Source organism: Megascapheus bottae, chromosome 19 (assembly GCF_031878675.1).
Source record: "Megascapheus bottae isolate mThoBot1 chromosome 19, mThoBot2.hap1, whole genome shotgun sequence".
Taxonomy (NCBI): Eukaryota; Metazoa; Chordata; class Mammalia; order Rodentia; family Geomyidae; genus Megascapheus; species Megascapheus bottae.
In genome coordinates this window covers 18,073,967-18,100,983 of record NC_143527.1, presented here as the reverse complement: position 1 = coordinate 18,100,983, position 27,017 = coordinate 18,073,967, and the positions used below count along the sequence as shown (strand labels likewise).

The window sequence follows — 27,017 nt, the reverse complement described above, 5'->3', positions numbered from 1 at the left end:
TGGGTGCTTGTGGCTCATGCCTGTAGTGCTAGCTACTCAGGAGACTGAGATCTGAGGATCATGGTGCAAAGCCAACCTGGCAGAAAAGTCCTCATGAAATTCTTATCTCCAGTTAACCACTGAACTCCGGAAGTGGTGCTGTGGTGCTCACCTTGAGCACAAAGAGACTCAGGGCCCTGAAATCAAGCCCTCCAACCTACAAAAAAAAAAAGTTTAAAGATGCACACAGCATAGATCATAGACAGCCACCAGGCTCATGGGCAAGTCCTTTGAGCTCAGAGAATTTGGAGCCAATCTGGTACAGTTTCTAAAGGCAAGTCCAGTCAAAAGATTACCTGACAGAAAGAGAGACAGAGGCAGACTTGGGTGGTTAGAAGATAACAAACCGAGTACAGTGGGTAAAATATGGTTATCAGGGGCCGGGAGTTTGGCCTAGTGGTTAAAGTGCTTGCCTAGCATGCATGAATATCCGGGTTCGATTCCTCGGTACCACATACATAGAAAAAAAGCCGGAAGTGGTGCTGAGGCTCAAGTGGTAGAGCTCTAGCCTTGAGAAAGTCCAAGGACAGTGCTCAGGCCCTGAGCTCAAGCCCAGGACTGGCAAAAAAAAAAAAAAAAAAAATGCAAAAAAAAATAAATAAATAAAATATGGTTATCAGTAACCTCAGATGTCCCAAAAAGTCAAAAGTTAAAGATTGCTCGTGTAGAGTGGAAGATGGGTCCAGTGACCCACTCTGCTCCCAGATCCCTCTCCAAGCCTTCCCCCCACCCCACTCAGCCTTCTTGGCCCTGTCTGGAGCTCCTCAGAGCAGAAAAAGCAGCAATGCCCTCTGCCAAACTCTAGTGGTACTGAATGAAACACACAGACTCACCACAGCCCGCCATGTTCTGGGCCTCCATACCCACTATTCACATCTAGCTTGGATCTCTGGCTGCTTTGCCACCATCAGAGGGAAACGCCATCTGGAGGCACCTAGCTGCGTGGGTGACATATTCAGAAGCTACCATTTTTTCTTTTCTTGCCACCTCAAGCCCCACTTGGAAGCCAGGCCCTTAATGTTGGACCTAGATCTCTGGGCCACAGGTTCTACTAAAAAATAGCCTCTGAACCATCCTTTTTCTTGTAACCAGAAGGAGAATTGCCTGGGAACAGCCTCCCTAGTGCTGGGATTACAAGCATGTGTCACCACACCCACCTCAATTAGACATTTTTTATATTCTTTTTCACTTTTTATTAATGGAGTCTGTGAAAGCCAGTGCATATTTCACACTGAAGGCACCTCTTCACTGGGACCAGGCACGCTGTAAGTACTTGTGACCATATCTGATTGGTCACAGTACAGTGCTGGATGGCCCACACCATCTGAAGTTTAGCACCCAGGATTGATGGTCTTGAATCCCTAACGTGTCAAATGTACTTTTCATGGCTTCCCTCTCTGAATACTCAGAAAGAAAGGGGGAGGGGTGAGCATTGAGCCCCAGTGAGGGTTGGCAGAGCTTCTTGGCAAGGTCTATAAAGGGCAACCCTTCTGATCCCCCAATGAAGAAGAGAGAGGTAGGCATGGAAAGCTAAGAGAAGGGCTGCCACTGGAGTGGCAAAGTGAAAAGAATCTGCAGGGTGGCAGTGCCGGGCAGGGCAGGCAGCTGCCAGCAACTCCTCACAACGCGCAAACAGAAATCAGGGCCAGTACGGACAAGGCACAATTAGCACATTCTCTCACTACCCTTTTGATTATATGGGATGACCACTTGGGTAATTAAGACCTTCTCCCTTACTCAGAGGTATTGAAACAAAAGTATTTGCTGAATCTAGTTTCCCAGGGTTAAAAGGCAGACTTAAGAAATAAACGCAAACACATTTGTGGAAATGCAAACATACATGCAGTAACTAATTATCCTGTAATTAAAGCCAAAGCCCTGCTTAAGACAATTAGCTTTGAGACTTGAACAGTAGGTCCAACTCTACTGTGCTAATTGTCCTTCCCTGATAGCGGCAGCCGATGTTGGGAGAGGAGATGGGAAGAGAATGAATCCTCGTGTTACTGTGGGTCTGGATTGTGCTCTGTTCACTTGGTTTGGAAATGTTAGTCAGAGGGAGAGTGTGAGGTGTGGGGAAGGGCAAGGAGGATGTGGTTTGGACAAGGTGAGTGGAGAGGCTGCCCTGGGCCTGGCCATCAGCCATGGGAAGTCTCAGAAGCTACTGCTGGCCACACAGAGGTGACTTGCCTGGCTGGAGCTGAGGGCGTGGGCCAAGGATTAGCTGACTGGAAAGCAATTAGATGAGGTGGGGCTGGCTGGGAAAATACCTGGAATCCCAGGGCTGGAGTCAAGACTTGCTTGGCAAATGCAGCAGGCGCAAGGCCTTATGGGGTCTGAGGAATGAGGCTAGCCCCAATGGGCTTCTGTTGCCTCTTGCTGATGGGAAGTAGTATGTTACAGTGCAGGGATTCGGGTTCTGAGCCCTTGGGAGGAGAGTCCTTTTTCCTTGATCACCATCTGCTCTTTCTAATCCCTTCTCACCTGCTCCTAAATGCTCTCCCATCAGACTCTGTGATATTCCTAAGTCCTACCCCAGGCCTCCAGATAGCTGCCACCTTTAGATAGGAATATGTGTAGGTTCCTGGCTACCTTTTACTTGGGGAAAAAAGAGATGGAAAGAGGAAGAAATGGGAGTCCCACAGGAAAAAAAATAAAGTGCTTAAGTTGTTTGGAGAGATAGGAGAGGTCATTGACCCTGCCCTGAATCTGCACATGCACACGCGCGCGCGCACACACACACACACACACACACACACACACACACACACACACACACACACACACACACACACCCCCCAAAGCTCCATATGAATAAAGCTTTCCTATACACCTGAAGCCTGCCCTCCGTCCCAGGGGGGTCTCCCAGCTAAAGGCCTACTGTTCCAGAAGTGAAATTGCAGGTTTGCAGACAAACATTAGAAAAGGTGTGACTTCTCAGAGGGACCTTCCAGGTCACCCTCAAAGCAGCCCAGTGCTGGCCCAGCCAGAGCAGGGGTTCCTGGGATCCATATCCCCTGATGACTCGTTTCCTCCTTCCTCTTCCTTATCTTCTCCAGGCCCCTTCCTTTCCTTTCCATCTTTCCGCTTTCCTTTCTAGTCTGTCAGGCTTCTCATAAAGGGCCAAATAATGAATGTTGTAGGCATTGCAGACCAACAGGCAAAATCAATTTTAACCTTGTAGTGCTCCAAGCAGCAGCCTGACCCGTGGGAGCTCATTTCTTTTTACTAGGAAGGCTCAGTTCTGCCCTCCAAGAGCAGCCTAGATGGTATGCAAATAAATGAGAGTGACTGTATTCCAATGAGACCTTATTTATGGACACTGAAATTTGAATTTCATTTAATTTGTATGTGTCACAACATAGTCTTCTTTTGGTTTCTATCCTCACCCCTCCCCCTGACTATTTAAACTTGTTTTTAAAAAAAAAACTATTTTTGAGGGGCTGGATATGTGGCTTAGTGGTAGAGTGCTTGCCTAGCATGCACAAAGCAGGCTCATGGTTTGGAACCAACCCAAGCAGAAAAGGCTGTGACATTCTTATGTTCAATTAATCAGCAAGAAGCCAGAAGTGGAACTGTGGCTCAAGTGGTAGAGTGAAAAAAATGAAGGGACAGTGCCCCATGCCCTGAGTTCAAGCCCTAGTACCAACACACATACACACACACGCACACACGCACACACACACACACACACACACACACACACACCACCCTGTTCTTGTTTCATGGGCTATGAATAAATAAGCTGTGACATATCTTAGTGGCTGTAGTTTATTGACCCTCATCTATACTGTGATTCTTCACTGGAAAAATTCGCCTCCAGGTGATTCTAATGCACATTGAAGTCTAAGGGAAGAACTTGTGACCCTCCAGGTAACATGGCTACTTCAGGGGGGAGGAATCACACACCATGGACTATGATCTAGGCCGACCTTTATCCTCAGCCTTACAGTTGACAAAACCTAAGGACTAGAGGTGACACAGTCTGTCATGTGAGGCCCCATTGTCTGCGGATGCAGAGCTGAGTGACTGGCTATCTCCAGACTCCTTGAGAGATCTGCCTGCCAGCTCACATTGCCTAGGGCTCTGGCTGAGACACAGGAAGTATGTCTGGAGCCCCTGGAGGCCCAGTATGGCTTGGCTCCAGTGACTCATTTGCTCCAGTGGAGCTGGGTGCACTGAGCCATTTTCACAAGGAACTCCCTCCCAACCTTGGGGCCCTGTAGGCAGAAGCGAGAAGTAAGCTGAAAGCACCTCCAAGAGAAGGGAAATGGGAAGGAGGAAAGCTGAGATGCTGTTGTTACGAGCTGGGGAGGCCTGGAGCATGTTCTTCAACCTTTATCATCCCTGGTTTCACCTGTAAAATGGGAAAACAGCCTTTGCCTCTCTCTAGTTGAGGAAGGGACACAGGGTCAAACCTGTCAAGTGCCAGGCACGTGGTAGAGAGTAATTATGGTATCTTGATTGGCTACCCTGGCCTTATGCCCTAAGCGTAGAGCTATCCAGCCACAGCCTGAGCAGATGCTGAGAAAGACCCATGATCTTCCTGGTGACAAGAGATAGTGACCGTGGCAAGGTGCTGGTGGCTCACACCAGTAATCCTAGCTACTCAGGGAGCTGAGATCTGAGGATCAAGATTCAAAGCCAGCCTGGCAGAAAAGTCCCCGAGAGATTCTTATCTCCAATTGACCACTCAAAAACTGGAAGTGGCTCTTCAGTTCATTCAGTTTAGAATGCTAGCGTTGAGCACAGAGAGCCTCAAGGACACCACCAAGGCACTGAGTTCAAACTCCATAACTGATGAGAGAGAGAAAGAGAGAGAGAAAGAGAGAGAGAGAGAGAGAGAGAGAGAGAGAGAGAGAAGCTGTTAGCAAGCCATAGAAGCAGTCACCTTTCTACACTCAAGAGACATTTCCATCGAGCATTTAGGTTGGAGTATATAAAGGTCACCTAATTACTCAGAGCCAGTAGGTGGCCTTTCATATCTGACAATCCATTGAAATGGGATGTCAGCACCTATGGATCTGTATAGATGTATGTTTAACTGAAAGATGTGGTCAGAATTTTCATCAGATCATCACAAGGGAGCCATGATGTACAGACAGTCAAACACAGGAGGCTGCATGTGGTGGTACATACCTATAGTCCCAGCCAGGCTTGCAGTATAGACAGAAGGATCACAGTCTAAGGCAAGCCACAGGAAAAAACTACCTATCTGAAAGAAGACCCTGTCTAAAAAATAATAAAACAGTAAAAAAAATTCTGGGTATATCTCATGTGATAGACCATGTGCCTAATGAGAGTGAGTTCCTCACTTCAGGAAAAAGAAAGAGAAAAAAGAAAGGCATGGACAAGGTTGGGGGTATAGAGCCTTCTTAGCACACTTGAGGCCCTAGGTTTAGTCCCCCAGCACCAAATGAACAAATAGATGAGTAAATGAATGAATGAGTATCAAACACAGTGAGTGAAAGAGCATCAGACTTTTGAGATTAAACTCTAGATTGGGGAATCAGCTTCCAAAGTCCAGTGTATGACTTAGGAGCATTTTAGAGATCAGTTCACTGGGTTCTGAGCTTCCAGCCTCAGCTTGAAAGAGTAGGGGTAGCATTTCCACCCCACCCATTGATTCCCAGAATCCTGTGGTGCTCCTGGAAGGACATGCCAGAGCAGGTGAGGCCCCTAAGCTGCTGGGCCTTGAGGGGACCTCCCTTCATTCATATACATTCAAGGTTTGCCTCTGATACCCTCAGACTCCATACAGTAATGTGAGTTTTAAAATAGCAGAAGTAGGGTGACCCGAAGGAGAGTCCCTGAAAGGAGCCCAAGAAGATTCTGAGTACAATGGAGGGTCTAGTTCCTTTTTTTTTTTTGCCAGTCCTGGGCTTGAGCTCAGGACCTGAGCACTGTCCTTGGAATTTCTCAAGACTAAAGCTCTACCACTTGAGCCTCAGCACCACTTCTGGCTTTTTTTCTAAGTGTATGGTACCAAGGAATCAAACCCAGGTCTTCATGCATGTTAGGCTAGCACTCTACCACTAGGCCAAACTCCCGGCCCCAGGTTCTAGTTCTTGACAGACCCAGATGTTGATAACACTAGGGTGTTACCTGTGAACATCCAAATAGTTCAAATGTGTACATGTTGATTTGTTAGGGTTTTTTTTACTTTTGCACATACTACCCTTTAAGATTGGAAATGTAGCTCAGTGGTAGAGCACTGACCTAGCATATACAAGGTCCTATAAGTTTTTCTCAAAAATGTTCAGCTACAAAAAGCAGAGAGAATATATAAAATCAGCCCCTTGGGGAGGTTTTTTTTTTGTATAATTTTACAACAAAGATAGCACATAGCTTGAAGACTCATTTATATATAAACACAAATAATAGAGTAAGATTTTAAAATAATCCTAAAGCCAGATTTAAGTATCTTCCTTCTCAACCCAAGCTGCTATCTAAGTCTGCTTACATAACCCTGGCTGGCTTTAATTATCTCACCGGCCCACAGGCTGGCCCAAACTACACAACAGCTACGGTGAACCTGCCTTGATCCAGCCTATTTTGGGCAGACAGTCCACCTGGGTGGTAGCCCTGCTCAGCCACCCCCAATTCCAGCACTGCCTATGCCTTCCTTCCTAAGGCTCCCCACAGTGGGTCCTCTTCTCTCTTCCTCATCTAGTAGATTCCTTGATCTGGCTGTCCATTGAGGGAGAGAAGCTCCCTGATTCCACATTTCTCTCCAGGAACTAATCCTTCCTTTAGACTAGAGCTAGGAGTTTCAGAAGACTAGTGCCCTTTTATGCTGTCTCCCTAGGTGGCTTTCTGCCCCACCAAATTGGCAACATGTCCCTTAGCAAGACCTTCAGTTAAGTGATCGAAAATCCAAAGTATTGCAAAACCCAAAACTCAAGTATCTACCTGATGACTTCATGAATGGAAAATTCCATACCATGAAACTTGGTGTCATGCACAAAGTTACTTAAACTATTGTATAAAATTACCTCCAGGCTATGAGTATAAGAAACATAGGAAGCATAAATGAATTTCTTGTTTAGACTTGGATCTCATCCCCAAGATATCTCATCTCACTTGTGAATACACAAATATTCCAATATCCCCCCAATGGATCTCCTTCTCTCCTCCTTGTCCCATAAATTACAAATTCAGAATGCTTCTGCTCCCAAGCATTTGGGATAAAGAATACTAAACCCGAATTACCAACTCCACAGGCCTGTTTTGGCCTTAGCTCTATGATCAAAGCTCAAAGCATCTGAAGATACTCGATTTGGGGGCTTTGTGATTATTGTTTTGAGATGGGGGTCTCACTATATGCAGTTCACCCTGGCTTTGAACCTCCCAAGTCCTACCATTTCAGACATGTGCTACCATGCCTGGTTTGTGGGTAATATGTAAATGAATGTCAGCAATGATTCCAACCAAAGTTTTTTTATGGACACTGAAATTTGAGTTTTGCATAATTTTTACATGTTGCCAAATATTGTTCTCCTTTTTACATTTTCTTAAAACATTTAAAAATGTAAAAACCATTCTTAGCTCTCTAGACCATATGCCCATACATAAAGCAGACCCACTTGATTGGTGAGCTCTGGGTTAGTGGCCTCTGATCTAGAGCTGTGGTTCTCAATCAAGAGCCTTTGGCAAAGTCTGGAGACTTTGGGGGTTGTAGCTACTGGGCAGGAGTTCAACTGGTCCCTGTGGGTCTAAGTCAGGAATGCTTTTCAACCACCTGCCCTGCATAGGAAGCCCTCTGGGTTCAAACTCCTGTGAGACTGAGCAGCCCCAGGCTAAATGGCCTTATTCAGCCTGAGGACCTTCAGGACCATAAGCTGAGGATCCCTCAGTGCTTCTACAGCCAGAACTACTCCTCTCAGCTCTGGATTCACATGGCCCACAAGCCCCAATCTATCCAGTTTTGCTCAAGATAGAAACACAGTCTTTACCCTGCTTCCCTCTTCCCTTATCTCCCTCCTACCCACCCAATCCAACCTTCTACACTTTCAGAATCTAGAAGACATATGAAGAAATAAGACTGACTTTTGTGTGCCCGCACCAGAACCTTTTTTCTTCCTAGTCTCATTTTCTGTGTGGACACGTGGGCAGATGCCCAGACCAAAGCAAGGCTTAAGGTATAAGTATCACCTTCCAATCTTGGCCTCCCTCTAGGCCAAGGACACAGAGTACAGCATGGGAGCCTTGACTATAAGCCTGGAGAAGTGGAGTGATTGGCTAAGGAATGGTAACTGTGGCTGTGATGAGCTGAGAGGTGCAGGCCTCAGAGCCTGTGTGGGTCACAGTCAATCAAAGGTAGCTTTTTTTCCAGGCTTGACACACCCAAATTCTCGTATCTGCAACTCCAGGCCTGGGTACATCCCCCTGACTCCTCACCCCTCAAACACTGAGAGCCATACTAGAGCCATTGCCTGCCCTCCTCCCAGGGAAGGCCTTCCCCCTCCTGGCTACATTAGCTGAGACTCTTCCTCCTCCTCACCTCACCAGTCCCCAAGGGCAATGGGCAACTGTTATGAGGATCTTGGGTCTGGGCCACCACTTTTCTCTCATGTTAGTCAGGCTACTGTTACCCATAACCCTTCCAAACAGACCTCTTCTCCCCCTTCCTCCTCCCCTCCCTTTGGCATTGCTTTGTCCCCCTACTGGAACACTGCAGGTTTGGGGATGTTCGGAGGGTACCTTCTTGCCTGTAGTGTCTTCTGTCCCTCCTCATCCCACTATCTCTCTCAACTGTACTGGAAAGTTCTCTCCCTTAGTTAAGATGCCTTCTCTGAACCTCCTCACCTTCACCAATGAATGGGGTTCTGTCTGTCACCAACCAACAACCTTTGCCATGAGCCATCACTGGAGAAGCAGAGCTTACCATGTGCTCATATTACATCCCAGATGAGGAAGAGAGGTGACTGTCTGGCTGAGTCGCACTATCTGATGGGAGGGTAGATGAGTCGGGATTATTATCAGTCAGCCTCCCTTCAGATGGATCTGCGTGTACATCTGTCACATTTTGGGGTGATTGCTCTGTATGTTTGGGGTCTGAGCCTCTTTGTTGAATGAATGAATGAATGAATGAATGAATGAACGCTGTTACTATCCTTGGCAGAGTTGTAGTAGGACCTGCTAAACTACAGGGCTTCATTCCAGAAAACAGGTGCTTTGGAGTTGGCCTTGCCCTAGCCAGCATTCTCTGAGAGGCCAACTGGGTCCTGGGTGAGCAGTACAAATTAAAAACTAATTAAGTGCCAGTGGCTCATGCCATAGCTACTCAGGAAGGTGGTATCTGTAGATCACAGTTCAAAGTCAGACTGAGCATAAAAGCCCATGAGACTCTTAATCTCCAGTTAACCACCAGCAAACTGAAGTGGTGCTGTGGTTCAAAGTGATAGAGTCCTAGGCTTGGGCACAAAAGCCCAAGGACAGCACCCAGGCCATTAGTTCAAGCCCTACAACTGACCAAAAAAAATTAAAAATAATCTGAATAGACACTAGACAAGGGGCTGGGAAGGCGGCCTAGTGGTAGAGTGCTTGCCTAGCATGCACAAAAACCCATGTTTGATTCCTTGGTACCACATACACAGAAAAAGCTGGAAGTGGTGCTTTGGCTCAAATGACAGTGTGCTAGCCTTGAGGAAAAAGTGCTCAAGGACAGTGCCCAGACCCTGAGTTCAAGCCCTAACACTGGTTAAAAAGACAAACAATAGACACTGGACAAGACTAGAACCAAATAGATGCCTCAGGCTTGCCTCTGACCATGGAGACTAGGGGAGTTACTTAGGGAAAAACACCAGGGAGGGATGGGGAAGAAAGGAAAGGAAGGAGGAGGAGGAGAAGAAGAAAGAAGAGGTGGGCGTGAGCTTGTGATTAGTCTTAAGGGATCTGAAAAGTGTGGAGGAGAGGAAGGTGACAGGCAAAAAGCCAGAGGCAGATAAGAAGATAGTTCCTCTGGCCTGTGAGCAGATGAGTTTGGCTGGATGGAAGTCTGGAAGGGGAGGGAGAAGAGGAGAGGCCCCAATGGAAATAAGCCAATGAGCAGGAATGCCAGGCTAAGCACTTTATCTCCTTGTAGCCTGGTCAGTTGAACAGTTGAACAGTAAGAATGCGTGGGGAATACAAAATATTGACTCACATGCTCATTCATCCGAAAAGATCATCTCCATTTAAAAAGAGCTTCCCCATTATTAAAATGTATATTCTGCTAAGGGTAAAGCTCTAAAGCCAAACAAACTTCCAGGTGCCAATTAAATCCTCTTATCTCCAAGTCTCCTTAGACTTGGCAAGAGTACTCATCGAATCCAAGTGACATCCCCAAGCTGCCCCAGGCCCTTTTCTCAGCCCAGGCCTGTCTGCCCCTCTGTTGGGTGGCTGCCACACTGAGCACAATGCTAATTATGCCCTTAGCACAGCCCTATTATTCTCTGAACATTAACAGAGCTTATTTGTCCCCTGTCCAGCTGTCCCTGCCCAGTTGGTCCATCGTTACTGCCTTACACGCTCACCCCACACACAGCCAGCTGAGCTCCCTCACCCCCAGGACAGCCCTCCAACTGGCTTCTGAACAGGCACCCCTGTTTGGGAACCAGGCTACTGTAGGTGTTTGTTCTTAAATACAGCAGGTTCATACCTACAAGGAAAGATGCGGTCAGTGGCAGAAGGGTAGGACAGTATGGCCAGTATGAGACTTCCTCTCTGCCTTGGGGCTCCGTGCTTGTCACTTATGCTATCCCGGGTACTGTTAAGACTGGTGTCCACCCCCGTATTTGAATAGAACCAACTCTCCGGTGCAACTGTACACAGACCAACAAGAATCTCTAAAGATGCCCCTTCCCAGCCTAGAGAGCAGTGGTAAGGCCCTGGGAGCACCAACCCCTTTCCTCTACACCAGCTCTGTGGCCCTCTATCCACAGCTGCCCTCCTGCCATTTTCTCTGATTAAATCTATATGCCTGGCCTCCTGAAAGGTTGCAGCTTACTCCCCAGGAAGACATCCCATTGGCCTAGGGTACCTACCATCCTTGACTGGATGAAGACGGGAAGATGAGAGGAAGTAGGGAGTAGGCACACTGGGTAGTGCCCTTGCAGCCTGGAGACTTGGAGGGATAGCATGGCTGTGCCCAGGAAGCTCACCTAGAGGAGAGGAAAGGACACTTTCGCAAGCAAGGCCCAGCCTGGTGAGCTGCCCGCTGGGCCCTGGCATGCACTAAGCCTGTTAGGAAATCAGGGAGACACTCTGTCTCTCCTACAGGCGCCACTTCTCGGCCTCTCACTTGCCCCTGCCCTGCTCACTTCGGGCACTGGCTCTGGAGCCAGGCTGTCAGCCGAGCAGGAGGCTGGGCGCCCTCTGCCACAGGCTCTGTGCCCAGGAAATGCCCGCTCCCATTCAACTTGTGTCTCCCCACCAGCACTGATAAGAACGGGAACTATCAGCAGCTATCTCAGCCGGAGGGCGGCATGACGCTAGGGGAAGGATTCCAGACTGTTTCCTTCTCAGTGGAGCTCCAAACGTCCTTATCTCCTTTCCTGCCAGGCAGGGACTCCTCGCTGCTCTCACACAAAAGAAAACCCCACCCAAGACACATAACCCCTCACCCCAAAGGCTAAGTTGGAGGTTTGCTTCTGGTTTCAATAACCCCTGATTATCTTCAAGAGTGTGTATTGAACTATTACTTTACCTTTTTTTCTTTTTTCTTTATTTGTTTTTCCCCTTGGCTGGTCCTGGAGCTTGAACTCAGGGCCTGGACGCTCTCACTGAGCCTCTTTATGCTCAAGGCTGGCATTCTACCACTTGAGCCACAAAGCCACTTCTGGCTTTTTCTGAGTAGTTTATTAGAGATAAGAGCCCTGGATGGCTTTGATTGGTGGTCCTCAGATCTCAGCCTCTTGAGTAGCTAGGATTACAGGCATGAGCCAATAGTACCCCGTGAACTATTACTTTAATATAGTATCTTTGGGCCTACCAAGGAGTCAGGGATGGCAAAAGACAATGTCTAAGGACTCAAGCTGCCCTAGTGGCTATTCCGGTAATTCTTGGACTTGTCAGTCTCCAGAGAGAAGCAGCCAGCCAGATGGACTAAAAACCAGGAACCAGAGCCCATTGAGATGGGGAGAGATGGGAAGAGGCTAATAGAAAAGGTAGAAGGTAAAGTTGAGTATATAATGCTCACCCCCTCAATTGGGGATGAAACCTGTAAAGTAGGCAGGCTTTCTTCATTACCATCCCAATCCCAGAAAATATAGGAATATGGAAATAGTGGGATTCGGTGTATAGAAAATACAGGACAGATAAATTCCCTAGAGGTCAGTTGCCCATCAGTTCACCAGACTAACTTCCAGCACTGTGAATGGACACCCCAGGCTTATGGCTCTTCAGAACCGCAATCTACCTCCAGACAGACTCACTGCAGGCCATGATTCCTGGAGGCAGGACACTGGCCTCCTTGACCTCCCCAAGTCTTGTTCTAGTCCAGCAATCACTGAATCTACAGGCCAGTTGCTATGGGAACTATAACCTTGAATTTCCTGGCTCTAGGGCTGTGAAAATCACAACCTGAACCTTCCGCTGATGTGGATTTTTCGATTAATTTCCTGTTTGATTGTTTACTTTAGAGAGCGGAAAATGCCTTTGCAGACAGCTAGTTCCTTCTACTCAAGGTTTGCTACACCCTCCCCACAAAGCCAGTGAGGTCAAGTCCAGGCCTCAGGTGGGCTGAAGTGAGGAGCTGGCTCCAAGAGTGACTGAGGCAAGAGTGAGCTAGGGGCAGAGGGCAACCTAGTACACTCCCCTGCCCTTTCCCTTCTCCTGGAGCTACCCAGAAACCCAGCCTGGTGCACCGAACCTATGAGTTCTGACTCAGTCCCTAAGTTGAGCCTGTCCAGAGCCCCAGGCCTGGCCCCTAGCCAATCCCAACCCACCCGTGAATCAGGTGGCTATTTTATGCTGCATCAGGCACAAGTTTGTGGGGGGAGGGCAGGCAGGGAGGCTGAGATCCAGATGCCCCTGGGCTGGCTTTCCGCCTTGAGCTACTCCACACAAGTCCAGGAGAGTGACTGCTTTTCTGTCTCTCCCTGTGAGAGCAGTGGGCCACATGCCAATTACCAGGATTCCATCCTGATCCTGCACTGTTCTTTGGGGAGTGGAGGCTGAGCACGAGAAGGCCAGCATGCTCAAGTGAGGCCTGAGACACACAGGCCCTTCTGTCCCTACAGAATGGACACCCCTCACTAGGGGCATTTTGTAAGTGGGGGACTATGGGGTGGGGTATGTGGCTCAAATGGCAGAATACCTAGTTAGAGAGTTTGAGGCCCTGAGTTCATATTTCAGTACCAAAAAGAAAAAAGAAAAAAAGTAGGCACTCTGAAACATGTGGAGATGAAGAGAATAGCAGCTAACAGTTCTGGAGTGGGGAAGTGCTCCCAGCCTTCGGGGCCCTCCTCTTTTCTGGAATCATATGGCATATACTTCAATCGGAACAGTTTTGGAACAGAAGAGATGCTATTACTAATTATTCTAGGTGAGAAATAGAAGCAAGGACCATCCCAGGCAAATGTGCAGGCACCCCTCACTCCCTAGCCTCTCCCCTTTAATCTAATTATGTAGGGAGTTGAGAAGGTAGAAGAGCTGTTTTGACTTTAAAGCCAGACTAGACCTGAGTTCAAATCCTGTGTGTGTGTGTGTGTGTGTGTGTGTGTGTGTGTGTGTGTGTGTGTGTGTGCCAGTACTAGGGTTTAAACTCTAGACCTGGGTGCTATCCCTCAGCATTTACCACCCAAGCCTAGTACCTTAGCCCCTTGAGCCACTTCTGGCTCTTTGGTAGTTCATTGGAAATCAGGGTCTCATTGATTTTTCTGCATGGACTGGCCTTGAACTGTGATCCTCAGATCTCTGCCTCCTGAGTAGCCACTGGCACCCAGCTACTGGGGAAGTCATTTTGCTGTAAGCCTGTTTCTAGCATGAATTATGTAGTGCGTAAAGCAGAGTCTGGCTTTTAAATGTAAGCCAAGGGATAGAGGAGGCACACAAAGGTGTATCTTCAGCAGACTCCTGGGGAAAAGAGGGACTCAGAGCTGCCTAAGTGACTTCTGTCTAGAAAATCCTAGGGCTATGAGCATAGTACAACCAGAGAAGACAGGCAGAGCTTCTAGAAGGGAGGAGAAGGGCACCAAAGGCAAAGCTGGGAGGTGTAGACTTCAGACATGACTAGCTTGCCTGATGTTCCTTCCACACCCGACCCCAGGGTCCTAGAAATTCCCAGAACAACCCCCCTGTCCAGGCGACTGGTCCCCAAGAGGAGCCACTGAATGTGGCCCCTGTCCTCTGGCTGTAATGTCTGCAGAAGGATTTGGTATCTGCTCTGGGCCCCATATTATATTTCTACCCCCTGGAGCCAGCTGTGAGATGAGGCATTTTTTTCCCTGTGTGACATTTACTGCCACCACTTTGTATGGGGTAATTTGCAAGCTCCGCAAACTCCCTGTGGGGAGCCTGGTCCGCAGTTAGGGTGCCCGCCCGGCCCACATGCACACTGCCAACCAGACTGCAAGCACACACTAAGACTGAAGGCCCGCTCAGACACGTGCATTTCCTTAACATCTGACTCTAGCCACCTTACCAAGACTGCTTGTTTAACTAGTGGAGAAATGACATTTGCCGCCGGGTCTCCTCTCCAGAGGGTCTCTGAAATGCAAGCAGCACAAGGGTCCATAACAAGACATAAATGTGAAACACCAGACTTCATAGCTTCACTCACAGCACAGGCAGCAGGAGCCTTTACATCAGCCACTTCCACCCATCTTCAGAGTTCACTATCCCTTCTTTTATTTAAGATAGATCCATGCCTGGTGGTGGTTGTTGTTGTTGTTGTTGTTGTTGTTTGATCAGTTGGGGGGCTTGAACTCTGGGCCTGAGCTCTGTCCCTGAGCTCTTCCACTCAAGGCTACTGCCCTACCTCTAGGCCTGGGCATTATCTCAGAGCTCCTCAGCTCAAGGTTACCGCCTTACCCCTGGAGCCACAGTGTCACTTCTGGTTTTCTAGTGTTTAATTGGAGATAGCCTCACAGACTTTAACGCCCTGGCTGGCTTTGAGCCATGATCCTCAGATCTCAGCCTCCTGAGTAGCTAGGATTACAGGCGTGAACCACTGAGCCTGGCCCATGCCTGTTTTGTTTTTTTTTTTGGGGGGGGGGGATGCTGGTACTGGGACTTGAACTCAAGGCCTGGGTTCTGTCCCTTAGCTTTTTTTCTTCTCAAGGCTAGCTCTCTACAACTTGACCCACAGACCACTTCCAGCTTTTCGGTGATTTATTGGAGATAAGAGTGGTGAACTTTCCTGACCAGACTGGCTTTGAACCTCAGCCTACTGAGTAGCTAGGATTACAAGCATGAGCCACTAGCACCTGGCTTTTATTTGTTCTTGAGAGAAGGATTCACCTTGGATTTACTAGGGTGGTCTTGAACTCTCCATCCTACTGCCTAAGCCTCCAGAGTGCTTGGGATTACGGGTATAAGCTATCACCCCCAGCTCTGATCTCTACATTTGACCCTTCCTTCGGCTAGCACTGTCTGACCCTTTCCACCTGTAGGTAGCCTTTCAACTGGCTCTTCTCAACAAACATTCCCACTGACATCCATGCCAATCACTTTCTCCTGGCAAGTTCCCAAACAAAAGAAAGAGATATAGGGAAGAAGGAGGAAAGAAAAAGATATGTAGAGAAAGAGCGAAACTCAAATATAAAAGAAAATAATCGCAAACTCTGCTGTACCTCTGACCTTCCCCCTACTATTCAGGTCCTGCCCTACCCTTCCACCTGCACTGGAGTCATCAGGTGAAGGTCACCCATGCTCTTCTAATCTACAAATACAGAGGACTTTGCTCATTATTCATCTTACTTGACCTTTATGAGCATTTGACACTATCGACTTTGTACTTCCTGGTACCCTCTTAAGTTTCCATGATGTCACTTCCTCCTTCTCCATTCAAATCCTAACCTTCCTTCTTTTCTTCCTCTGAGGGTTCCTCCTCTCTCAATCCTCTCTTCTTTTCCAGATCACGTCACTCACACCTATGACTGACAATCTCTGGGCACTGAGCACCCCAGATCATCACTCTCCCATTAGTCTAACACTGAACCCATTGTTTTCTCTAAAATCCACTGTTCCTGCCCTCCCAGACCCATTGCTGGCATCATTTATCCCATTGTCCAAGCACCAAGCCTGGGGGCCACTCAGGCTTGCTACATTTTACTCTTCCTCACACTTACTTCTGGCTGTTCATACATTCTACTATTTAGCCACTCTCCTCCCTTTGTGCTTGCCAAAACCACCACAGTTTCACACTGTAGCCTCCCTACCCAAACCTCCCCTGTCTAGACCCAACACTGCCCTCCTACCTCCAGTTTATTCTCCATTCTGTATAAGAAAGAATCTTTCTAAAGTGCAAATACCATCTTGTTCCTCTCCAGTCACTGAAATAGACTCTCTAGTCCCTTGGGATAAAATCCAAGCTCACTAGCATGCCATCTAGAGCCCTTTAGGACATGTGCAGCCTTCTTTATCATCAAACTCTCCCACCCCCAGCAGCCCTATGTATTTTAGGCATCTTGGAGACTTCTATACTAGTACACTCCCATTACTCACAGTTTTAGTCTGTGCACAATGCATTCTTATGCATTATGCCTAGAATATTTTCACCATTACCACCTATGCCATGCTCAAACTACTTATGCCTGGCAAGTCTCTGATTTTCCTAACTTGATTATAAATTAATGTCTTGTTCGTATTATCCCTGAACTCACATTGTTTAGCATACAGCAACTGCTCCATAAATGTTAGTAGGTGGGTAGGTAGATTGGCGGATGGATGGATAGGGATATGTAAGTAGAATGAGATATGGGTAAAGAATGGGGGATAGGGCCGGGCACGGTGGCTCACACCTGTAATCCTAGCTACTCAGGAGGCTGAGATCTGAGGATCAAGGTTCAAAGCCAACCCGGCACGAAAGGACCTGACCTGAGACTCTTATCTCCAATTAATCTCTAGAAAATTGGAAGCGGGGCGTGGCTCAAGGGTAGGGCAGTAGTCTTGAGCTGAAGAGCTCAGGGATAGCACCCAGGCTGAGTTCAAGGCCCAATGACCCACAAAAAAAAAAAAAAAAAAAAAGAATGGGGATGGATGACTAACTGGAAGACTGGATGGATGGATGGATGGATGGATGGATGGATGGATGGATGGATGGATGGGTGGATGTAGGGATGGATGGACTGATGGATAACTAACCAGACAGGTTTATGAAAGAATGGATTTGTGAATGAATCGGAAGATGGATAGTTGCCAATACAAAACAAATTTTGTGAAGGTACATGTTGACTGTTGTCACCAATCATCAGAATTAAGAATTGTGTGCTTCAACTAGTAAACTAAGGATTTACTAATCTGAAAGAAATTAAAAGCTTTCTCTAAGAAAGAAGATGCTGACCCAGAACTCAAGTTTTGTCTAGCGCTGCTCAGACTTGTTGTCTGTCTGGCTTGTATAAGCCACTTAACAACTGAGCCTCGGTTTCTCTGTCTATTAAGTAGAGATAATAATGCCTTGGCCTTTGCCTGTCTCCACAAGAGTGTCATGAGGATAAATGGGATGGTGCACACAAAGTGTGTTGTGATCTGTAGGGAAGATATATGTTTATAAAGATAGAAATATAATCACAATAATAACACCTTGCATTTGAATCAGGCTTTGGCCTTTTAAAGACCTTCCATATATATTATCTTGGTTGGCTCTTAAAACAATTCTAGGCAGATATTATCCCCATTCTCAGGTGAGGAAACTGAGGTGCAACATGATTAAGTGGCATGCCTGGGGTGACTCTTAGTGAGTGGCAAGTCTTCTGATTCTAAGCTGGCCGCACATTTTTGATGATAGCCTTTCTTAGTAGATTATCTCTTTCCCTGCCTCCCTGAATAGGGAGCCAGACATAATTGACCCTCTTGGGATGACTCAAGGTCACTGCTATAAGCATCAGCTCCTGTGCCATCTTGAGACATAGTTGAGATGCAGATTCTAGAGTGAGCAGAAGCACAGGTGGATGGGCAGTAACTACTTGAGCGTATTTCTCAGATACTGGCAGCCATGTGCCACCCCCACCTCAGCCACCATTCCAGGCCCTGTGTCATGAGTTCACGGGGGCTGTCTCCTGGATACTACCTCTATTCTCCCTCTCCCCCTTCTCTCAGCTGTCAGCGTGGTACCTAGTTCTGTGGCTATCTCTGCTTTTCTTTTTTTCTTTCTTCTCTGGCCTATGACTTCTTCCACAATTTCAGCTTATTAGGCCAAGCCCTGGTCTTTGATCTGTTTAGCCAACCAATCAGTGAGGTCCAGTGGGCCTTGTTCTCCAGCAAAGCAGCCAATCCAGGTATTCAGTAAGCTGCCTGATCCTACCTCTTCATTGCTCTTCGCCATACAGCAGGATGGGAGATTCTGAAAGCAGGGCCTGAGCCAAGCTTTTGCAGTAGTGCATTAGACAGCTTAGTCTATTTTGCCAAGACTTCAGTTTGTGCTATTGGGGTGCTGGGATGGCCAAGAAGGGCTGGCCAGCACACCTCAAGTTGACACCCCACTAGCAGCCTCGCAGGTCCTTCCATCATCACTCTCTTTCCCTCCCTGCCGGGTGGCATCCTAAAGAACCAGCCTGGTTCCATCCTGAGCACGCCTTGGGCAGCGTGCCCACTCCCCATTGCTCTTCCCCAGGGACTCTGGGATGGGATGCTCTTTCTCCTGTGTTTCTGTGAGGCCTCCCACAAACTGACTGGAGCACCTTGGCTTGTTCCCCCGAGGGAGGATGTGAAGGGTGTGCCCACAAACAAGGCTCCTGCAGAGACAATAGGGCAGGAATGCATTCGCTTCCGAACAAACACTGTGTGGGCTCGCACAATTGCCTTGGATTCTCGTCCAAGAAACACATTTCTCTGTACTAGGGCGCGGGTGGCTTGCCTGCCCCAGCCCGCCCACATCTCCCTCTGTGCCAGAGACTTGGATGAAGGGCAGCCTGTCCCCCACCTCAGACCTCCCAATCCTCTGTGAGGCAGTCCTCCCTCCCACAGGGCACTTGCTCTAGCCGTTGGCCAGCTTTTTGTTGCCCAATACACACAACATAAAGTGTATCATTTTGACCATTTTTAGGTATACTTGTCTGCAGCATTAAGTCCATTTGTATTACAGGATAACCCTCTCCATCAACCATCTCTGAGTGCCTCCTGCAAGGAGAATCATGCATCCATCTGTACCTGATTTTTTTCTTTTAGCATAGGTAACCTTAAAGGTTCATCTGTGTCAGAACTTACTCCCTTTTTTAGACTGAGTAATATTCTATTAGAACAATTCACCCCCCTTGGTCAACAGCCACCCTCTGGCTACTGTCAATCATACAGCTGTGAGCTAACTGGACAAGTATTATTATATCTGTTCAAGTGGACACTTTTTCAGGACTGGTCTTTGAGTTAAATAAAGTAATTACCTCTTAAAGATCTCAAATAGAGCACACACAGATGGGAGAACTACTTGATCCCCTCAAAATAAAGCAATAAACTCTTGAAGACCCCAAATAGAACACACATAGATACTTGGGGCTCTCTACATACCAGCAGGATTCACTCATCCAAAAAGTGAGCTGTCCTTAGGGAACCAGAGCCCTGAAGAAATGGGGCACAGAACAGGAAGTTTTGGCCAAGGTAGAATGGAAAGGTTATGTACTTGGAACCACACCCCCAAGGGGCAAATCCTATAGGGGGTCCTAGGAAGCCACCAATGAGCAAGAGGTCTGGGGCGCCTGGGAGAGGGCACTCAAAGCATCTGAGGAAGGACTCCCCCACCTCAGGACCCGTATCCCTGGGTGAGGCAGACCAACCAGCCTGTGAATTCATATAAAAAGTAGCAGGCAAAGACTTCCTAGCGAGATTCTGCTTATCATAGTCTGTGCGTCCACTCTCAACAAGCATTGACAGGCCAAGTCTTCATTGTAAGCTACAAGGTCACTCCACATAGTCCCTATAATTCCAGTAACTGCCAAAGAAGAGGGAAAAGAAAGCCTCTCCACCCAACATGACTTCCCTGAGAAAACCCAGCAGGCCATGTGTAAGAGAGCCTGTCACACCATGGGATTTTTGGCTCAGCACGCTTTCACAAACAACCAAATTCAAAAGAGAATGACCGGAGAGAGAATCCACCCGCAGCTCTTCTCCAGCATCCTGGGCACTCTGTCCCTTGTCCTAGGAGTCAGAGACTCAGGGCCCTGCCAGGAGGAAGCAGGGCAGTGCCCAGGACTGTGCCTGTGGGGAGTTGGGGCTTACAGAGGGGACACGGTACAGTAATAAAGTCTGAGGATGAGAGAAGGAAGGACTTTTATTATTTCTGGTGCTAGGAGCTTCATCCTGTCCAGCACTAGGAAACTGAGGACAGGCAGGCCTTGAGGCACAGAAGAAAGGAGACACTGGCTATAGAGGGAAGGAGAGGGTTGACAACTTTGAGGCCATGTGAGGCCTTCTCTGCTGAGCAGACGTAAGTCTGCAGGGCTGCGCTCAGCAGAAGTGACAGGAGCCATTTCTTCCCGGCTTGCCTTTTTGAGGAATTCCCCACAGTGTTACCTCACTGGAGGCCCTAAGAAGCTGATCTCAGGATGGACTGAAGCCCTGCGAGCCTTGAGGTGTCTGAGCTGAGCAGCTGCCATGGGCTAGCCAGTGCCTGCTTCTACCCTGTGTCCATGCCCATTCCATCTCAGGAGTCCTTTCACTCACACACTTCACCCTCCCTGCTTCATGTGATTTCAACTAGCTGTTTTTAAGAAGTTTCTTCATCTGGGTGCCAGTAGCTCATGCCTAAAATTTTAGCTTCTCAAAAGGCTGAGATCTGAAGATCAGAGTTCAAAGCAGCCCAGGCAAGAAAGTCGGTGAGCCTCTTATCTAAATTAAACAGCAAAAAGCCAAAAGCAAAGCTGTGGATTGAGTAGTAGAACACCAGCCTTGAATGAAATAGCTAAGGGACAGTACTCAGTCCCTGAGTTCAAGTCCCAGTACCAGTATACATACACATCACCCCCCATCTCAAAAAAAAAAGATTTTCTTCCACTATGCATCAGGAAAAATGCGAGAGAAATTCAGTGTAGCAGAACCTTCCAGAGGGCTACCCAGAGGTCTCCTTTTTGGGTTCCCAGCTTCCCTGTGGAGTAATCAAGGCCAGGCCCACCTTCTCCTCAGCCCTACCACAGACAGTCACAGAACCCTCCTAGGCCCTGGTGTCAGGGCGAGCTGGGTGGGATTCTTTCTTTAGAGCCTACTTCCTGGTCTTCACCCTGGTGTCCTGAGGCCTCCAGGTGAGGGAGATGAGACGTCTCCCTGCGCAGCCCCTAGGGGTCCCCCAGGACCCTGGATTAGGGGAAGTGTCCCCATACTCTCCTTAAGAATCAACAGACACCAGGGAGGAGGGGAAGTACAGGCACAGAAGTGAGCACCCAAAGTTCCTTTCTATATTTTTCTCTAGGGTAGTAAAGATATGTAGGGCACAGGGTACTGAGGAGAAACTGTTAATGGGTGTGGATTTCTTTGGGGCATGATGAGAGCATTTTGGAATTAGATAGTGGTGATTGTCTACTAACATCAAATATCTTACAAACCAACGGAATTCTGCTAAATAATGGAGTTTCTGTTCATTTTATCTCGGTTTACAAAGAGAGAGCTTGGGAAGTGAGCCAGGCAGGTAGAAGGAACCCTGAGCAGCCAAGCGCTGAGTAGCTTGGCCTTGGTTAGGAAGCATTTCCTGTCCGGGTGAATCCACACAGCCTTGGTTTTGAATTTGCAGTACTGGGCCAGTGGAGAAGAGGACTTGAGTGCTGGATGTCCTCCCGTGGCCAGGCCTGAGGCTCCTGACCCAGTGAAGAAGTTTGTCACCCAACTGCGTCAGGCCTGGGTGTAGAGTGAGGAGGGCAGAGAAGACAGCCTGGCTGCGAGGACTGGCAGCCACTGGCCCCTCTGACTGGTTTCCTGTCTGCCTTCTCTTCTTCCACAGCTCCTGCAGTCTCAGGATGTGAAGGAAGATGCTGTGCTCTGCTGCTCTATGGAGGTAAGTTGATGGGGGGGGCGGGGGGTGCTCACGAGTCCCACCCTCAATTCCTTGAGTCTCTGACTCAACTTAGCTGGGAGGCACAGGGTAGAATTTGGAGCCTCCTGTGATCCAAAGGAAGTGTGAAGAGGTGGGGGGTGGCTTCGTGAGCTACATCCTGAGTTGTCCCCTAAACCAAGCAGGCACTGATGGTGACGGTAGCCAGCCACTGGCTGGGAGGAGAGAAAAGTGGTCCACTAAACAGATGGACATAGGACTGTCACAGTCTGTGTCCCTTGCCCCCAAGACCACCTGCTCTTTGATGAGGCGTGACCCTACATACCACCACACTACTGACTTAGAGGCTCAGACGACTCACTGCTCTCAGATGCTTTAGTGGTACTGTTGGGGAACAGTAACTTGATTGAATCTCCCATGTGGGCCCACTCCTGATCCCTCTTCCTTTGGGATCTACCCTCAGAGGACACCTCTGCTGGGCACTGGGGCACACTCCTGCCCTCTGCAAACAGCCCAGAGTCACTCAGACTCTGGAGGGGACCCCAGGGAGGAGGGAGTCTCCAACATAAGGACACACCCCTCAGGTAGCTTCTTGCAGCCTGCAAAGGCCACACCCAAGGAACTTGAAGGCCAAAAGCAACAGGAGCCCAGACAGTAGGCTGAGGTCCATAAGATAGTCCTGAAGTGTATTTGTTGGGCTCCAGTTGGGAAGGTACATAGTACTTGAGAAAATCAGGATAAAGGAGACAGCATGGTCCCTACCCTCAGACAGCTTCCAGGCTAGCTAAAAGTAGATTACACATGCAAACATGCGTGCACACATATATTCACACACATGCACACACAGTGTATGAAGTAAGTGTAAATGCAGAGCACACATCCCTGAGAAGTCAGGGAGAGTGGTCAGAGTTGACCCTAAAGTCAAGGAGTCTTTCTGGAGAAGATGAAGCCCTGAAGTGCAGGTGGGACAAGGCTGGGGTAGGGGGCTCGAGAGTGGGAACTGAGATTCCTGTGGAGCCCCTGTGGGGTCTGCTGGCAAGGATTGCACTGATCCAGAAAGACTGGCGCTCTTCTTTCCTAAGGGGGCTTTTTAGCATTATTGGGGCTCTCAGGATTGGCTAGCTGGCCTTCTTCCCCAGTTCCTATTTCTCCCTCTCTTTTGTCAAGAGTAGCAGAGGCTGGTTCTTGGGCTGGGAGGTGGGGTTGATTGGGGCCAGAGAGAAGGGCAGAGAGAAATAGGAGAGTTCATCCCTGATCTCAGGTTCCACACGGACACATGCAGGTAATAATGACTAAGCTTGTTTCCAGAGACACTCTGGCAAATGGAAATCAACAGTGCCACCGGATCACCCCAGGGAGCCAACCTGGGGGCCACATTAGGGTATGGGTATAGTCAGGGAAGGCTTCCTGTAGGAAGGGAGGTTCTGGAGTGGGCGGAACAGGAGGCATGTTCCTGGTAGCACTTTCTGGCCTGGACAGTAGGCAATAGTCTGCTTCCTCTTATTCTTGCCAGCAGATGGTTGTTAAATGTGGAGTCTCACAGTGGGTTATTCCTGCCTGGGCTTGCATATCCCTAGGACAGTCAGGATATTTCTTGTCCTTGTCCCCAAACCACCTAACCAAGGTGTTCAGGGGGGAATTATGGGGCCTGAGCCCTGTCCTGTGTTTTGCTTCCTACAGCTTCAGAGTACAGGCCGGCTGCTGGAGGAGCAGCTGCCCGAGATGATGGCAGAGCTCCTGGCCAGCGCCCGAGATAAGATGCTATGCCCCTCGGAGTCCATGCTGACTCGATCCCTGCTCCTGGAGGTCATCGAGCTCCATGCCAACAGCTGGAACCCTCTGACGCCCCCCATCACGCAGTACTACAACAGAACCATCCAGAAACTGACAGCCTGACAGCCAGGGGGCCTGGCGGGCAGCCCACGGGCAGCTGGAGCCCTGGTGTGCAGGGCCAGATGGACATACGGGAGGACAGGGGTGGCCCTGGCGAGAGAAAGAAATGGACAGGAAGGCAGGCAGAGTCTGTGGCCAGTCTGGAGCCAGCCAGGAGAGGGATCAAATCCCTAAGACGAGCCCCTCCTCCCACCCCCTCCCACCCCACCCCTCTCCCCGCCCCAAAAAACCCTAGCCCCAGCATGCAGCAGTTCTCACCAATAAGGGAAGCATGTTTCTTTGTCGCGGTGGCCTTTCCTGGCTCCCAGCCCTCCCATCCAACCCATCTCCGGCTGAGCTTTGTGGGAGGGACCTCATCTCTGCCACTCCTCCCACCCCAGCAGCCCCCTACACCACCGGCCACAGCTTGGGTCAGAAAGGACCTCAGAAGGCTGAAAAAGTGGGTCGAGACTGGCTTGCATTGTTCCTGCGTGCTGTCAGCCGCAGTCGCCAACTGGCAGCGGGCGACATGTAGCAGATGTCCTGGAGGACAAAGGCAGGCACGGTCCCCACCAGCCGCCGTAATTGATGGCCTTTGTCAGGCACAGTGGAGCTGGGGAGAGGCAGTTTTTCTCCAACCTTCTCAATCCGCCCCCCCAACTTTAATTCCCCCAGCCCCAGGCCTTGGGGGGTTGAGGGGAGAGGGTTGAACTGGAGGGGCAGCAGCCGGGAGGGGAACTGGAGCTCACTACTCAGCTTGCCCCTCTTTTCTTTTATTGTGTTGTATTTTTCAAAAGTCGGTAACTTTGAAGTCTCTTCTCTCAATGAAAATGCCTTGGATGTGATCACACAGTGGGCCCCAGAGGACTCCCTGATTAGTGGGAGATCACTCCCCCTGCCTCCCCTCCTTGCAAGGACTCTTGCCACAGACAGCTTGCCAGTAGCCAATTAGGGTAATTGGAAACTTCTACCCCTGTGGGGGTCCCTTGCCCCCTCCTACAATCCAGTGTTCCTGGCCCCTGGCCTGCCGCCCCTCTCCCTTCCTATGCCAATGGCCAACTCTCAAAGGGCTGATACTGCTGTCACCTCTGGACTGTGTTAGACCCAGTCCTGGCCCTTGGGGCCTTGTGGGAAACTGAGCCCAGAAGAAGGCTGGCAAATTAAAACCAAAATGCAAGTCATGTTCCAAGCTGCGTGAGCGAGAGTAGGATTAAAGGTGCCTGGCTCCTTAGGACATGGATATTTCCCAGGCAGGACCCAGAAGCCCAGCCTTCCCAGCCTGCCAGAAAGCAGAGAACTCATCAAGTCTTTACCTGACTGAACCACCAAGGGAAGCTTTCCTAGCTAAAATGAGACTGGGGCATGTGGAAAAAGAGCAGCCCCTCTACCGAGTAGAGGATGAGGCCAGGCACAGTGGCTCATGCCTGTAATCCTAGCTACTCTGGAGGCTGAGATCTGAGGATCACGGTTCGAAGCCAGCTCGGGCAGAAAAGTCTGTGATATTTTTATCTCCAATAAACTAAAAGCCAGAAGTGGCACTGTGCCACTGTGGTAGAGTGCTGGCCTTGAGCACAAAGAGGCTCAGGGACAGTGCCCAGGCCCAGAGTTCATGCCCCAGGACCATCTAAAAAGAGAGAGAATGAAAGAGAGAGGCGGGCAAGGTCAGGTCTGGAAAGCTAGCTTCAGGACGGTAACTGGTGTCAGCCCAGCAGGAGCCCACACATCAGTGAGGCCCCCCAGAAAAGATTCCTGAGCCCAGCAACTTCCTACTTTGCTTCTTTATTGAGGTTCTTGGCCGGAAGTAGTGTGGGGAAGGTAAAAGGGCAGGCAGGAGGAGGGTTGCAATGTCTCCCAGTTCTCCCAGACTTTCTCTGCTGAACCCTACCTCTGGTCTCATGAGAGAACTTGTACCAGTTCTCAAAAAGAGCCTGGGGACAGACAATGTATAGAGGGCAGAAGTTTCCCTAAAACAGGTCAATGGTTTGTGCTAAGAGGCCCTTGCCTCCATCTCCCAGCCCTCCGGGTTTCTCAAGCTGCTTCTTGCACCAGCCCTTAGGCCCAGTCTGGGGCCCAGGGACACCACCAGCCCCCCCAGGACGCCTCAAGGGAAGAGCTGGGCTGCTGATGGCAGGATGCTCTGAGAGGGCACCAGGGAAATTAGATATCCCTGCCAGGCAAACAGCTGCTCCATCGAGCCTCCGAGGGCCACACCTGTGCCCAGAGGAGCCTGCTCCCCAAGAAAGAGAGAGCATATGTATGTTAAGAAGGAAGTAGAGCCAAGAAGAAGAAGAGAGAGAACTAAGAGTGAGAGGTCAGATCTGGAGGAAGCAGGAGTGTGGGTTCTCCTAGACCCCACGCTAGGATCCCAGTGCAAGCTCCATGAAGGGGTTTCTAAATGCTACGTGAGGGGCTCGTGGCCCCCAAGGCCACAGACATGGGTGTCATTGTGGACATAGGAGCCTAATGCACCTCCCTCCCTCTGACCTGATAGAGGGTCTGGCCTCAGGACCAGCCCCTCCATAGCCATGAGGACCCGTGTGAAGAGTGAGATATAAATATGTACACATATATAAATATATTTTTAATTACGTGTCGTGTGCCGTTGGCTCCAGCCACACGGTTTTCCTAGTGTGTCCTATCGCTTGAAAACATCTTCTTGGCCCACCCAAATGACACTACTTCTGCCCTGGTTTTGTAAATAATGTCACTGCTGCTTCATTCAGACATGGAAAACTTTTTGTTGTTGTTGTTTTTAATGTTTTGAAGCAACAGTAAAGTTGAAAATTTAAGCATCTAGGGAAGCGTCCCCTGGGAGACTACTCGGCAGAAACTAAGGGGAAGAAATAGGTTCAGAAGACATCCCCGCTCTCCCCATTACAAGAGGAGGGTCACGTTGAAGTCAGCCTCTGAATGTATCTGACAGGAGGCAGAACTGGCTGTTGTGTCTCTGGCGCTGCCTTAGTGCATGGAAGAGGCTCAGGCAGCCATCTGA

At 49.1% G+C, this 27,017-nt stretch overlaps 1 protein-coding gene across 3 annotated transcripts in view; it reads left to right on the top strand.

The window, feature by feature from the left end:
• Ctif (cap binding complex dependent translation initiation factor) overlaps positions 1 to 26,780 on the top strand; it is a 215,305-nt gene extending 188,525 nt beyond the window's left edge. For all 3 annotated transcript variants that reach the window (XM_090353132.1, XM_090353131.1, XM_090353130.1), the window contains exons 11-12: positions 22,103 to 22,156; positions 23,834 to 26,780. In XM_090353132.1, the coding sequence (XP_090209258.1) occupies positions 22,103 to 22,156; positions 23,834 to 24,049 (270 nt within the window). In that variant the 3' untranslated portion in view covers positions 24,050 to 26,780. The remainder of the gene's footprint in view (positions 1 to 22,102; positions 22,157 to 23,833) is intronic.
• The last annotated feature ends 237 nt before the right edge of the window (positions 26,781 to 27,017 follow it).